At 40.8% G+C, this 15,892-nt stretch overlaps 1 protein-coding gene across 3 annotated transcripts in view; it reads right to left on the bottom strand.

The window, feature by feature from the left end:
- Positions 1–4,527: 4,527 nt before the first annotated feature.
- Positions 4,528–15,892, bottom strand: part of SLC24A2 (solute carrier family 24 member 2) — a 271,203-nt gene continuing 259,838 nt past the window's right edge. For all 3 annotated transcript variants that reach the window (XM_074017385.1, XM_015437107.4, XM_015437108.4), the window contains 2 exons: positions 9,939–10,105; positions 4,528–5,222 (listed from right to left, as the gene is read on the bottom strand). In XM_074017385.1, the coding sequence (XP_073873486.1) occupies positions 4,973–5,222; positions 9,939–10,105 (417 nt within the window). In that variant the 3' untranslated portion in view covers positions 4,528–4,972. The remainder of the gene's footprint in view (positions 5,223–9,938; positions 10,106–15,892) is intronic.

The following is a 15,892-nucleotide window of genomic DNA, read 5'->3' as shown; positions in this document are numbered from 1 at the left end:
GCTCCCGGTGAAAAAGGAATATTGCCATGGTGTAATAAGAAGTAATAGAGTTGAGCTGGCTGTGTAGTAGTTCCCTTATTGCTTTTCTTGTTTGCTATATATTTAAAAAATATGAAGCTGCGAGATTAAAAATGAAACACAAAGATAGAAGCAGAGGCAGAGTCAGGGAGCCAACTGTAAATAGATGGTGGAATAGGGCAGGGTTACTTTTCTTTCCCAAGGTCTTCCTGAGACGGTTTATTTATTTTTTTAAAAAAATCTAAAACCGTATATGGGCTCTTGTAATTGGCTAAACATAGCCTGATATTTGTAACCATTTCAAACTACATAGGGATATATTTCAATGTGATACTTGGTTTCTTAGAATCCTAGGAGATTAATATCTCCTTTCTTCCCTTTCCTTATTCTATTTTTTTCCCTAACCCACTCTTAATGACAAGGCCTTATTTAGTAATTAAAGACAATATTGTTGAAAGAGGTATAGGGGTTGAGGAGGTATCTTTTAAAAATACTAAGCTGAATGGCTAAGGAAGATGTGGCTTAGCAAGAGTGAGCACTGACTTCTATGCATGCTTTCAGGAGAGAGTTGTTTTTTCCAGAAATCACCCTGAGAACAGCTTCACTTTCTTCTGGAACAGAGCTGCCACCTATAATAGGGCCACCTACTTACTGGAAAAAAAATCTGTCCAGGTGCAAGGAAGCATAGCATCCACATAATCTTGCGTGTGTGTAGGAACGTGGGTGTGTGTTTGGCAGATGTGGGGAGGAAAGCACACGGACATGTTCTGAAATGCTTGCCATCAGACCCATGTTAGATAGTCCAATGCAGTAATTTCTGCAGAGCATTTAACACAACTTCCATCTTCTTCAACTCTATCTGGCCAGCCACTCTACCAGGTGTCATTTCTTTGGTCAACTTTTTGTTAAGGTGGCTTGGAGGTGGGCTGCCTTTGTAGCTCACCTCTTCTCACACTGTTCCAGAGGCCTTTAAAAGCTATGTGCAGTGGTGGGGAGTTTGCCAACTCTCTCCCTGCCCAGGAATGGATGTACATTAACATTGTCAAATGTCTAATCAGTGAGGCAGCTGTGTTTTGCTGAAAGGGCTCCAAACCACCTGATTCATGTCTTCCCTATAAAATAAATTATAATGGCCCTTGTCAGGTGACACCTGTTAGAAGCCTTACAAAGCATTTTCCCTGAATATAAAACAGTCTCCGCCTCTTTTTATAATCTTCTGGGCAAGGCTTTAGGACATTCTGCATCTGCCGAGAGTATAAACAACCCTATCCCTTAGTCCCTGCATATATCATTGCTCTGTCACTGACTCAGTTTAGGTCCTGGGAAGCTGCATAAACACCATCTAATCTTCAGCTTCAGTTCATCAGGATCTGGTCAGGTGCAGAGGGCAGCTGGAGATGGCACGGGCATTCTCAGATGCAATTTAGGAGTTTCTATTTGGGAATTGTCAGTTTGAGCCAAGCTGCTCTGCTGCCTTGGAAGTATGGGGGAGGGCAGGCGGTGACAGCAAGCAAGACCTGCTTGGTTTGCTGTGAGTAAATGAAATCATTTGCGTGCAACTTGTTTACTGTAGATGGATTAATACAATGTTGGCTCTTGAATTGTTGATATCTTTTATACCCTGCTCCAGAGAAGCAAAGAGAGTATCTGCAGTCTAAATTTTTGCTCTGTATTTTCTGTTGTGTATTCTTTGCCTCTATATCAGCATTAGGGATATGGCTGACTGAGTTCCTTAAGGCTATAAATCGATATTCTTAGGGTGGGAAAATATGGGTACATAACGTGAATATTTGTAGGTATACGTGTATGGAACAAACAACCTTATGAAACCAGGAAGAAATGTTCCCTTTGGTTTGTGTGCATGACTTTCCTCTTCCTTGACTTTGGCAAACTTGATGCTCCCTGCTTTAGAATCCTGAATGTGATGGGGTCAGAGGGTGATGATGTAAGTCATATTATATGTGTACATAAAGATCTGGTATAAAGATATATATATATTTATATATGTATATACACAGGCATGCAGGAAAGGAGTTAGAGATGTCCTGTTTTAGAAACCATGATGTGGAAAGTTCTTTCTTATAATTATGCCAATGATTTGAATGGTTTAAAGACCCATTGTTGAACTCTGTACACATCTCTCTGAATTTACCCTGGCTCAACACATAACCACTTATACAGAAATGAAGGGAAAGCAAGGGCAGGCTGTGGAATCACTTGTGTCCCATCCAGTGAGGGAGCAGTGCTATTGTAAGTCAGGCTCAGTGCACATGACTGATGTGGGAACGGGGCTTGGAAATTTTGTCTTCTCAAATGCAACTTCACATGAAAGACCACAACACTTCCTGTGAAGTGGAGCTCTGAGACAAGCAAAGGGCACCATAGCTGCTTGGATCATTCTTCACTGTGAGCTGGGAATAAATGGGAGGGAGTGAGGAAGCAGGGGGAGGATCAGGAATAAGAAGAGGGCGGCACCAGGTCTCCTTCAACTTTTGTTTTACATAATCTGTTTGCAGTTGAGTCAGTCACCTATTTAAACCTTGTTTCAAACAACACACCGGTCAATAATATAAAATTCACACAATAACCAACTTCGCTGCCCTTCAGAAAATATACAGGGAAAACAACTGGAGTTTTTTAACGTTAAAGTTCACTTCCTCATTCTTTCACTCGAAGTAGCACAAATTCTTGCCCCAGTACGAAGTCCTGACCTTGATGAATGCGATTCATTCCCATTAGGTGGCAGGTTCCACTGAGTGCCTCCATTGGATGGTGTTTCAATAGCTTGGCAGGCACTGTCACACATCTGAAGGCCCCGCTCTGCCGAGTTGGAGAGACGTGAAAACCAGCCTCCGACTGGCAGCCATCTTGATTTCTTGTTTTCCCAGGGGGCCTCGGGTTTGAAGTGCTTTTTGCTTCTGGGTGAAGAGCAATGATGGGCATTTCCTGTTATTGCCATGCTCTGTGGGGTGAGCTGGGGTTTTCTGGAAGGAATACTGAGCTTGATCTGGGGCTGTCAGGTTACCTTTCCTCTTATTCCGCTGTGAGTTCTGCATCCTATCTTCCTATGTTAAGAGGTATGTGGTCACAAGAAAATCATAGCAGGCGTCAATGAGAGAATAGATTGGAGATAGGAACACATACGGTGAAATTTCCCATATGCCGTATGTACCGACTTAAGACATAGGATGGGTACAGAATAATGAACCATCCTTGATTCAATTTTTCAACTGATTTTAAAGAAAGCATGACTTGGAGAAATGAAAAGCGCTCTATATAGTTTTCCACTGATTTAGTTTGCCTATTTTTTCCCCCTTGCTGGCTTTATTTTCTACTGACATAGATCTGAGAAGTCACACAAGGTGTCATGCAGAACTTGCGGGCATTGAATGCATGAAATTAAAATATTCCATGTAATGTTGAGCAAAATCAAGAAATCAAATTGTTAGAGGAATAGCTTGAAACCAGTGTAAGGAAGCTGTCAAATACAGTGTACTCTAAAACCTAGACAGAATCCCAGATAAGGTCCTGATGGAAGAAGAAACATAGATGTTACAAGAACTTTAACCAAAGTCTGGTCCTGGTACAACTCGACCTAGCACTCGGAAACGTTCCTGGGGTGCACTGAGTGTGTAAATGCCTTTTCAAGCATCTCTAATCTGTCTCAACCCAAGCAGTGCTGATCAGAGTTAATTTAGTGCTATTGGGAATAATGATTTCTTCAGACACTAAAGCCCTTTATGACTACATTGGAAAACGTTTTAAAGAACTATGCCCTTTCATCCCATTAGGTGGCAAGGCCCACTAAGCACCTTTACTGGATGGTTTCTTATCACACATCTAGGCTCTCTTGGCAGCCCTTAGCATCAAAATATATCTAAATGACAATCACAGCTAAACTTACCCCCCTTCTTTTGATGATGATGGGACATGCACTGGAAAAATACAGGTTAAGTTTATATAGTCTTGCTGTCCTAGAAAAAGCACTAATTTGGTTTGTAGTCATATTTTCTACTTGCATGCTGGGACAATATAAGAACAAAACAAAACAAAAAGCCCAACCCTGGTTACCTCCCTGCTTCCCCAAACCAATGTCCACCCAGCCTAGGTTTTTAACCTCTGTCTGTCCTAAGTACCCTGACTTTCTTGGTCAGGGTACTCAGTTGGAGGTGGGCAGATGGTCTCCCTGTTTGGCTTGTGGGAATGTTTTGGAAGGCTCAATTCAGGGCCCTACAGACCTTCTCCACTAAGCCCTCCTCCCTGCAAACTATTTCCCTGAACAATCTACCTTACTAGGCAGGATCCCAGTAAGTCCAAGGCAGGCTGAAGGTCACAGCAATGCTACCTTTGTCTACTGGTTCCATTAGTTCTCCTCTTGCACTTAAGAGGTAAAGTCCAGACTGCAGGTTGATGCCCCTCTTCAAATAAGTACTATAAATATACTAGAGCTATCCCTGAAAAAGATGCATTTGTACTTTTATATATATATGATTATATATATATATAAAATTTTTCTTTCTATTTATTTACAGGTATGTACTAATCTATAGGTATGGAAGGAGAGGTATAGTACAGGAACAGGCAGGATTTGTGTGTTCATGTGCGTATATTTATAATATGTATATTTATAGGTGTATATATATAGCCTCTGTCGTTGTTTGCATCGAATGTACCTCCGACCAGCGAGGAGTACCTGTCAGTGGTGAATAGGGAGAAGCCCCATATTGACGGTTCTCTTTGTCTCTTACATGAAGTCATTTGAGTAGGCAAGGTGGAAGCAGCCTGTGAAGTGAATGGGTCCAGTGTGAATCCATCTCTCCTCAAATCCATCAAGGAGGGACACTTGGTACCCAGGGCTGTGTGCCAGCTGCCTCTTCTCAAGAGGTCAAGGAGCCCAGAGCCCAGAGTGGGGAGGGATCATTCACGCTGCTGGTGCAAGATATGGCTTTTCCTACTAGATGGAGACAGGGCATGTAAGAATTCTGTCTTCCAGGAGAACGCTCACCACCAGGAACACAAAGTAGAGGCCAAACATGATGAAGCCCAGGATTTTGTTCATTCGCCACTTGCAGAGGGCAATGGAGAGGATGACGAAGAGCAGCATGATGAAGAGAAGGACGATGGCACAGAAGAGGCCATTGCTGCTGACAGCCACTGGCTGGAATCTGTGAATGACCGTGTACAGGAGCCAGGGCAGTGGGAGCCTGTGCAGGAGGGAAGCAGGGCAGAGGGGAGTGGGAAGACAAGGGGGGAGTAGTCAGACACGTTGAAGAAGGCAAACAACCTACTACTTTCTTAGGAACTCTAATCTGTGTGTCTTGTTAGGTTCACTATGACTCGGGCACGGTTGGCCCAGGAAACCACATAAGGAAATAAGACTTTAAAAACCTTTATGTTCTGACTGAATTCAGAGCAGGGAGAACAGTTAGACAACATCAAAGACATGACTGCTGTCGGTGATTTCTGCATTTGTGAATTTGATTGGAAATTATTTTGTTTTCTTCCTAGTTGAGATTAAAATGTTGCTTTCAGTCCTAAAAAGGTGAATTGCAGGATTTGCACAGGGTGAAGGGAGCAGGCAGGTGCAAAAAAGGTAGAGAAATGAGTGGTGAAAATGAGGAAAAAATTAAAAAATGGAGACAAAGAATAGCAATGACTTAAATAACAATCTAAAGGCAAGTGAAATTAAATGACGGTGGTGGGGGCCATGATACAATATCATAGTCTGAAGTTTATTCTGGGAAAGATGTTGACAATTGTTTGATGAAAAATTGGTCTTTTTGAAAGATTTAAGGAAGGCAGTATCTTACATTTGTGATGTGTTTTTTTTTAAAAAAAACTTTATTATATATTTTTATACCTGTTTTCTCCCTTGTCATTCAGCTTTTAAAATCTGAGGATCTCTTGTGTTTCCTATCCAGAGCGGTGATTCTGAAAGCCCTCAGGAGAGCTAGTTTCCACTACACCACAAGTGTTGACTAGGACTCTGAGAAAGGAAGATGCTGGGAGTGCAGGGCTCAGGGGACATGGGCATTCCCAAGTGGCTGGTGATAGGCGTCTGGCTCTACCCATCAGCCTAAAGACAGCATCGTGGCTAAGGAGATACCTGCTTGGCTGGCTGAGCTTTCTGAATGACAAAAGCTAAGGGAGGTTCAGTTTTGGCCTAGTCTTAGGGTGTGGAAGAGGAGATACTCTTTTGAAACATTACGTTCTCCAAAGGAAGACAGAAATAATGAGGGTGAAAGGGGCAGTGAGTTTATAGATCTGCCTCCTATGCTGGAGAAGAGGGAATTGGAAGGCAGAGCCCATGCATTGTGGATCTTTGAAATTCCAGGCCTGGCACATGCAGTCCCTAACTGGGTGCATATATTAACCTGGGCCAAGCTGAAGTGATCGATGTTACTGCCTTGTGGGGATCAGTACAGGCACTTTATCCACTAGAGCCTGGCCAGGAGGGGCTTCCTTCTGTGAACTTGTTGGGGAGGGGTTCCCAGCCTGGGAACAAGGGGTAATTCCAGTTCTTAGTGGGAGGGGGCAGCCTTGGCATCCTGGGGTCAGCAGTGAAAAGTCAGAAAAGGGAAGGGGAGGGCCTGAGAGTGGCGGTGATGCCAAACTGAGAGCCGTTGACAGGGACTTGGTCTGGGAAACTCTTCTTCCATCTCGTGAAGAAAAGACCAAAACCAATTTTATTCTTATTACACACACACACACACACACACACACAAACACACACACACACACACGCTTCTAGTGAAGTTGAGTTTAATAGCACTAAAAATGGCTTGCTAAAAACCTTTCGGGGGAAAATGACACTTTTCATGCCTTTGGGTCTACCAATTCTTTTTTTTGTTTTGTTTTTTTGTTTTTTTTTGAGATGGAGTCTCGCTCTGTCACCCAAGCTGGAGTGCAGTGGCGTGATCCTGGCTCACTGCAAGCTCCGCCTCCTGGGTTCATGCCATTCTCCTGCCCCAGCCTCCCGAGTAGCTGGGACTACAGGCGCCCGCCACCGCGCCCGGCTCATTTTTTGTATTTTTAGTAGAGATGGGGTTTCACCGTGGTCTCGATCTCCTGACCTTGTGATCCGCCCGCCTCGGTCTCCCAAAGTGCTGGGATTACAGGCGTGAGCCACCGCGCCCGGCCTGGTCTACCAATTCTATTGTCAGGAATTAAGTATAAAAATAACTGAAAATGCAGATTAAATTTTAATCAGAAAATGATCATTTCAGTGTTATTTTGAATAATAAAAAACTGAGTATCTCTAATAACCTCTAATAACAGGGAACCAGTTAAATAGCAAATAAGTAAATGTAATGTTATATAGCTGTTTAAAAATCACAAGCTTAGAATGCTACAGGAAAACAGCCATAATACAATTGTAAGCTAAAAATGAAAGATGCATACATACACACAAATAGCAATGTAATTTCAATCATGTGAAATACACAAGAATTTCAAAAGGGTGGTGAGTTATTGATCTTTAAGCTTTATTTTTCTTTTCTTTTTTTTTTCTGAGACAGAGTCTTGCTCTGTCACCCAGGCTGGAGTGCAGTGGCGCGATCTCAGCTCACTGCAACCTCCGCCTCCTGGGTTCAAGCGATTCTCCTGCCTCAGCTTCCTGAGTAGTTGGGACTGCAGGCGCACGCTGCCATGCCTAGGTAAGTTTTGTATTTTCGGTAGAGACGGGGTTTCACCATGTTGGCCGGGATGGTCTCAGTCTCTTGACCTTGTGATCCGCCCGCCTCGGCCTCCCAAAGTGCTGGGATTACAGGTGTGAGCCACTGCACCCTGGACCTTTATTTTTATTTTCTATATCTGTGAGTATATGTTAATTTCAGAAGCATAAAGAAAAGGCTGGCAAAGCTATGAAGAAACTTTTACACTTAATATATTGCTAATGACATCACTCAATATATTGTCAAAAATGTTGTAAGCTGGTGTAATTTCTTGGGAAAGAACTTTTTGGAAAAGAAATATACAAAATACATCAATAGCCATTAAGATGTTCAAAATATTTAGTTCATTAATACTGCTTAAAGGAATTTATCCTGACAAAACAATTGAAAGAGGTTTTTCTTCATAAAGATGTTCATCAAAACTCCCATAGCAGAAAAATTTTAAAAATCCTATAAAAGAAAAGGAAAAAGCCACTGAAAAACAAGAGGGAAAATTTGAAGCCACAAAATGTTAGTTATGAGCCATGAAGAGTCTTAGAAAAATGGTTATGAATTACTAATCTATTCATAGACGCCTCTTTATGCCAGGCATATATTGCTTTAAAATGGAAAAAGAAAAGCCTTCCAAGCAGATAAAACTGAATATTTTACTAAGAAAACTTTGTGAAATACATGGAAGAAAACAAACAAAAAAGAAGTGTTGTTTCTGAGTGATAGAATTAGGAGTGACTTTTCTTTAAACTTCCATTTGTGTGTTTATATAATTTAAGAATAATGAACAACAAGCATTTTGTAATTCTTCATAATATACTATAGAACATTACTATTATTATTTTTTTTTACAAGAGATTGATCAAGAACACTACTATGAATATTTGGACCACAGAATTGAGAAACACTATTTAGGCATTCATTCATTCACCCATCCATCCATCCATCCATCCATCCATTCCACAAACATGTGTCAAACAACTACCAGTGACAGCAATGCAGTAAGCTCTGAGGAGTTCCTGCTCTTGGGGATGCACAGTCTAGTAGGCAGATATACCAGGACAAAGAGTAAGACGTACAGAGAGTTTATAGGGACAAGAGCCTCTAAGTCGGGCCCAGGAGAATCAGAAATCAGGATTTAAGTTGTCACTGAAAGGATAAGTCAGAGTTTTCCAGTCAGACAAGCATGGAGAGCTCTTCAGTGGGGGCTCACGTGTGATTGAGACAGTGGACACTCACAGCAGTTTTATGCAGAGAGTGCTACAATTGATAGCACAGACTCTTTGTTCAAATCCTAGCTACTGCATTTAATAGTTGTGTGAACTCTGGGCCTTTCAGTATTTTTACCTGAATAATAGGGGTGATAATACATACTTCATAGGATTATTGTGTGGCTTAAATGGAGAAAAATGTACACACAGTGCACATGGTAGACACTGTAGGAAAAACAATATGGTAATGAAAAGGTGCAAGACAGAACAATATTTAAGATATTCAATGAGAAAGTAGGTGCTTTCAGTAAGGTTCCAGACTCAAGTGTTAGGAGCCCAGTACTCCAGGGAACGTAAGGATAATGTCTTATATCTTATTTTCTCAGGGTACTGATGTTCGAGTTTGTCAGACTACTTTTACTTTTGACAAGTTAAATAAAATGGTAGAGATCACAGCACCCCAAACCCCAATCCGATTCACTTTAGTGATTATTCATATTGAGAGCTCACGTTTGTTTCATTGTAAGAACAGATCTCACCTTCTGGCTTTAGAAAACCTAGAATATCTTCACCAGTGCAGATAAAGAAATGGTAATGCCAAGATTCTCAGTATTTTCCAAGGAAGGATACAAGATATGTATGGTGGGCCTATATTTGTCCCAATCTACCTTAAAATCCAAATCTCACCTTAGGCTGGTGGGGACTTGAATTAAAATTAGAATGTGAACATTCTTATCATGAAGCTATCACATGATATCTCAGTTCCACTTGAATGTTGTTATATAAGTGAAATTCTCCCAAAATATTTCCTAAAATATCCATTCTGTATGTAGGTATGTGTTTCTGCTTGTCTAGGGATGACTTATTTTTCATTAAGTTCTCAGAAATGAGAAATAGAATTGGGGAAATGAAACGGTATTCTCAGTCTTTACTCGGTATTGGTTAGTCGTAGGCTCAGAGATCCTGGTCATGTCTCTGCAGCTTCTAAGAAGACAAAGACACTGGTGGAGCTGGTGTGCACCTTTGTAGAACTATCTCTACTCACCCTACAGTGATGTCAAAAATGTTGCTTCCAACAGAGCTGGACACAGCCATGTCCCCTAACCCCTTCCGGGCCACTATGACACTGGTGATAAGATCAGGGATGGAGGTCCCAGCAGCCAAGATGGTCAGGCCCATAATCTCTTCACTGATGCCGATTGTCTCTCCAACCTAAATGTCAGGACAGGAATACACATCTCAGTGTTTGAAGTTACAAAATCATAAAAACCACAAAAATTTCAATGCAACCTCCTTTTAATGCATTTCCATACTGTGCTATGCGAAGTGCTGAGATGATAAAGATGAATAAGCCACAATCATTGCTAATAGAGTTTATATTTTTAGGAAATTCAGACCCAAGGCATCAGGAATGTTCACATGAGAAACAGATAATCTCTGATAAAGAGCTCTAGAGGGCTAGAGTGCAGCGTTTATATGGTGCTTTCTAAGACTGAGTCAGGGAAGCTCCAGGATTAGAGGTAGAAAAGTCAATTGGCCATGGAATCTAGGGGCAGTGGCACAAAGTCCTGTGGCAGATTTGCCCTTCAACTTACTACCAAAACCAAGGACTGACACCCAAGGTCTCAATTTTCCTTTAGCATCTCCTAGTGTCTATAACCCATTCTTAAACACTTCAAGATTCTATCATTTCCACTGGAAACTCGATGCTGGGTGTTTTGGGTTTTGGTAACACACAGCAAAGCAGCTGTGGAGAAGCAAAAGCCAGAAAATCAGAGGACCTGGATCCAAGATCTGGCTCTGGTATGTGTTAATTTCTTGACATTTTGCTTACTGTACCAATTGTACAGTGTCTTTGATCCTCACTTTGCCATCTATAAACTTGGGATAATAATACCTACTTTAGCAGGCACTTGTGAGGACTAAATGATAATTTGTGAAAGACTCTTTGTAAATAGTACATTATTATTGAAAAGCAAGGGGAGGGTGGTTATTAACTTTTTTTTTTTTTTTTTTTTTTTGGTCTTTGTCTTTGCCTTTTAAGACTGATGAGTTCTATTTTGAAAGGTTGGTCTAGTCTCAGGTGGAAGCTCCTCCATTCTCTTGAGCAATTTGTCTCCTTGGGACTTTCTAGAAAAACTTTCTATTTTTATTTTTAGAGATGGGTTCTTGCTCTGTTGCCCAGGCTGGAGTGAAGTGGCACAGCCATAGCTCACTGCAGCTTCAACCTCCTGGGCTCAAGCGATCTTCCAACTTTAGCCTCCAGAGTAGCTGGGACCACATGTGAGCACTGCCACACCTGGCTAATATTTTTTAGAGATGGGTCTTACTATGTTGCCCAGGCTGGTCTTGAACTCCTGGCCTCGAGATCCTCCTGCCTTGGCCTCCCAAAGTGTTGGGATTACAGGTGTGAGCCACTGTGCCTGGCCTCTTGGGACTTTTAAAACCTATACATGTTTTGCTGGTGTTGGTGAACTGTGGCTCTGAAAACTTTCAAGATAATGCTTTCCATCTGGTTTCCGATAGGTTATCTGATGATGTCCAGCATTTTTTGAAAAAATTTAAAGGGCCAAAATAGCACATAAGGATAAAGGCTTTTTGGAAATAGAATACACTCATTTCTTAATCCTTTTTAAAAAATTCTTATTTTTATAAGAAATAGCGTGGTTCCTACTAGCTTAAAAGCATATTTTTATGTTGATGGTCATGCCTGCTCCAGAGCCTGATGAGCTGAACTAGCTTACCCTGTCCTCATGGAACACACAATCACTGCTCCCCATTAGTAAGTTCCATATATGCAGGATCCTCACCTTGGTCACTGTGATCTCCCTAATTGACAGAATATACAGAGCCTGGTACATGGCAGATTCTTAGTACCAATTTGCTGAGTAAGCAAATCAATTTGCATACATAGGTGATTTCACCAGCATATTTTTCTGCTGATTCTCCTAGAAAAAGTTCAATAAGAGTTTCGCACAGGAGTGCCCTATTTGAGCAAAAAGTTGTCAATTGTTTGTTAGATTTGGAGTGAAGCATTGTCAAAGACTGAGAAGATGACTAAACAATTGTCACTGTTGGCAAGTTCCAATCTATTTAGAACATTCTTAATAATTCTTGGAGGGAATTCTAAAGTAGCGACTGTTTCAAAAATTATTTGCTGGCGCAATGGCATGCACTGTAGTCGCAGCTACTTGGGGGTTGAGGCACAAGGATCTCTTGAGCCTGGACATTCGAGACCAGACTGGGCAACACAGCAAGACCTTGTCCCCAAAATATAAACAAAATAATTCCTATTTGGAGTTTGAACACTACTATATAAAGGAAAACATAGGAATTGAAGAAGAGAAAGATGGTGGTGTGGTTAAGAGCACTGGCTTGGGAGATGACAGTGCTGGGTGCAAATCCTAGCCTGCCACTCCTAGTGCAAGGTAGACAACTTCCCTGAGTCTCGGTTTTTCCCATCTGTAAAATGAAGAAAATATCCACTCAGAATTGTTGATGACTATATGTGATGATGCAAATGAAGCATATAGCACAGTGTCAGGCATAAAGTAAATGTTAAAAAAAAAAACCTATACTTAATTTTAATTTTTTTCTTTTGTTGAGACGGAGTCTCTCTCTGTCATCCAGGCTGGAGTTCAGTGGTGTGATCTTGGCTCACTGAAACCTCTGCCTCCCGGGTTCAAGTGATTCTCCTGCCTCAGCCTCCCAAGTAGCTGGGATTACAGGCGTCTACCACCACGCCTGGCTAATTTTTGCATTTTTAGTAGAGATGGAGTTTCACCATGTTGGCCAGGCTGGTCTTGAACTCCTGACCTCAGGTAATCCGCATGCCTTGGCCTCCCAAAGTGCTGTGATTGCAGGTGTGAGCCACTGCACCTGGCCAAAAAACTAGATTTTATAACTCGGGCATTACTCCTTTCCCTCTCCAATTTATTAGACTATCAGGTGTCTGGTAGCAGGAACAGAAATGGGCTTACTGGGGCCAATTCACATCATGGAAAACTTCATGAGAATTTTCATTAGACATCAAACCCCTGGTGAATCTGTGTGGCTCTAGAAATCCTTTCGTGGAAGGAGAACTAGTCTTCATGAGCTTGTTTTGAGTACATTTCACTCAAGTTAACTTTTGTCAAATCAGTAAAGATGATGGGTACATGGACGGGACAGTACTCTGAAAAATCAGGGAGCACCAGAGAGGCTTAGAGCTTTCAATAGAAAGAATATCAGCAGTCTTTTGGGGAAATTCTTTCATTTTCTTAAAAAAAAAAAAAAAGCCAATCATGAGGCCCATGCTGCTCCCAGTATTCCGTAATGCAGTTCTGTGCCTTGGTTTAAGGAGGATCTGAAAGAATGCTAATTGGCTAAATGAGACAAAAGGTCTTATTTGACTCTTAAAATTAACTTCTAATATTAGATGCAGGATTGACTTTAACCACAGATTTTCATCACCCATTAAATTCATTAAAGTGCAAAAACAATAAGCAACAAGAATAACAAAAACAAAAAGGCAAAAAAAAAAAAAAAAAAAACCCCACAAAAAAACCCAAAAAAAGCCAAGGGCAAATTGCGTTAAAGCGTTGTAGGTGAAGGACGTTTATTTTTTGCCAAACAGTAGCCAAATTATCAAATAGCATTTATGATAAAAGTGTTGATAACAAAAGAGTTGAACACTAAATGGTATAACTGCTATGGATTTTATAGTTCAGAAGTACAAACAACAGAGTTAGAGCTAGACTTCTTGGAACAGAATCTATTTTGTTCAGCTGTCTGGGTGTTTTGAAAGATGTATTTCTATAGGAAAAAAGAGAAACTTCTCTTCCATCATTGAAAAGTAAGGCTTCCGTTTATGCCTTTCATTCACCTTGGCTTTTTAAAATTATTCTTTCAGGCATTGAATTTGTGTTCCTTTTCTTTGAAAGAATAAAAAGAAAACAAGACTGGAATTAAGGTAATCATTAAAAAGAAAAAGATGGAACCCTGAATAATGATGTTTTATAAAATGGCAAAAAAGAAATATCTGGGAAACAACATATCGCAGCAAGTTAGGAAAACACCATTTTTTCTTTATTAGTATATGAAGAAATAAAAGATGATTATTAAGAAAAACTATTATATGTTATAAATGGCAAACAGTCCTTTCAGCCTGGACATCTGGAGGCTGAAAAGCAGCCCACCTTCTGCTGTGATTTCTGCCAGGTGTTGGTAGTAAATGTCTCTCAATGAGTATAGAAAATAATGACTCCAAGGCACAGAGAACTTGCTCAGGAAGCCAATGATTTTTTGGAAATATCCAGGAAGAGTAATCTGAAGTCAAATGTCAGTAAAATAACTGTGATATGAATAATATAAAATAACTTGTAGAAATAAGACAGTGTATCAGCCAGCGTTTTCTGTGGATCTTGCTAGTAACATGTATTCTTTTTTTTTTTTTTTTTTTTGAGGCAGAGTCTTGCCCTGTTGCCCAGGCTGGAGTGCAGTGGCGGGATCTCGTCTCACTGCAAGCTCCGCCTCCTGGGTTCATGCTATTCTCCTGCCTCAGCCTCCTGAGTAGCTGGGACTACAGGCGTCCACCACTACGCCGGGCTAATTTTTTGTGTTTTTAGTAGAGACAGGGTTTCACCGTGTTAGCCAGGATGGTCTCTATCTCCGGACCTCGTGATCCGCCCTCCTCGGCCTCCCAAAGTGCAGGGATTACAGGCGTGAGCCACCGCGCCCGGCAGTAACATGTATTCTTTTGAAAACCAAGGTATGCTTTACATAGAGGAAAACTCATTCTCCTTTTTAAAAAGTGTACAGTTCTGCAAGTTTTTTGTTTTCTTTTACTTTTTTTTTTTTTTTAAAGACAGGGTCTCGCTCTGCCACTCATGCTGGAGTACAGTGGTGTGATCTTGGCTCATTGCAGCCTTCACCTCCTGGGCTCAAATGATCCTCCCCCCTCAACCTCCTGAGTAGCTGGGACTACAGGCATGTGCTACCATGGCCGGCTAATTTTTTGTATTTTTGTAAAGACAGGGTTTTGCCATGTTGCCCAGGCTGATCTTGAACTCCTGGGGTCAAGGGATCTGCCTGCCTCAGCATCCCAAAGTGCTGGGACTACAGGCAGGAGCCACTGCAAGCAGCCTGCAAGTTTTTACACATATATGCAGCCATGTTTCTCCACATCCTTATCAACACATGCCACTTTTTTTTAATAGCCAACCTAGTGGTTGTGAAGTGATATCTTGTGATTAGTTTTTACAAGTTTATTGAGACATAATTTATGTACCATAAAACTTAGCCATTTTAAAGTGTATAATTCAATGGTTTTTAATATATTCAGAGTTGTGCAGGCTTCATAATTTAGGTTTAGAACTTATTAATCATCCCCAAAAGAAACCCATACCCACTGGCAGTCACTCCGCATTTCCCCCCAACCTCCCCAATCCTAGGCAACTATTAATATTAACCTATTATATGTCTCTATAGATTTGCCTGTTCTGTGCACTTCATATAAATGAAATCATATGACATGTGTCCTTTTATGACTGGCTTTTTTTCACTTAGCATAATATTTTATAGTTTCATGTTGTAGCATGTATTGGTACTTTATTTCTTTTTACTGTGTAATATTCCATTGTATGGATATACTGTATTTTGCTTATCCATTCATCAGTTGATGGATATTTGGGTTGTTTTCACTTTTTGGTAATTATGAATAATGCTACTTTGAACATTTGTGTACAAGTTTGTGGACGTATGTTTTCATTTCTCTTAAGTCTATTCCTAGGAGTGGAATTGCTAGATCATATGGTAACTCTATATTTAATGTTTTGTGGAACTGCCAAACTATTTCCCAAAGTGGATGCACTGTTTTACATTCCTACCAGCAGTATGTAAGGATTCGAATTTCTATACATCCTCATCAACACTTGTTAAGTTCTGTCTTTTTTATTATACCCATCCTAGTGGGTGTAAAGTGGTATCTTGTTATGGTTTTGATTTACACTTCTTTAATCA

This window comes from Macaca fascicularis, chromosome 15, assembly GCF_037993035.2.
Source record: "Macaca fascicularis isolate 582-1 chromosome 15, T2T-MFA8v1.1".
Classification (NCBI taxonomy): Eukaryota; Metazoa; Chordata; class Mammalia; order Primates; family Cercopithecidae; genus Macaca; species Macaca fascicularis.
Note: the sequence above shows the minus strand (reverse complement) of the source record. Positions and strands in the feature narration are given on the sequence as shown.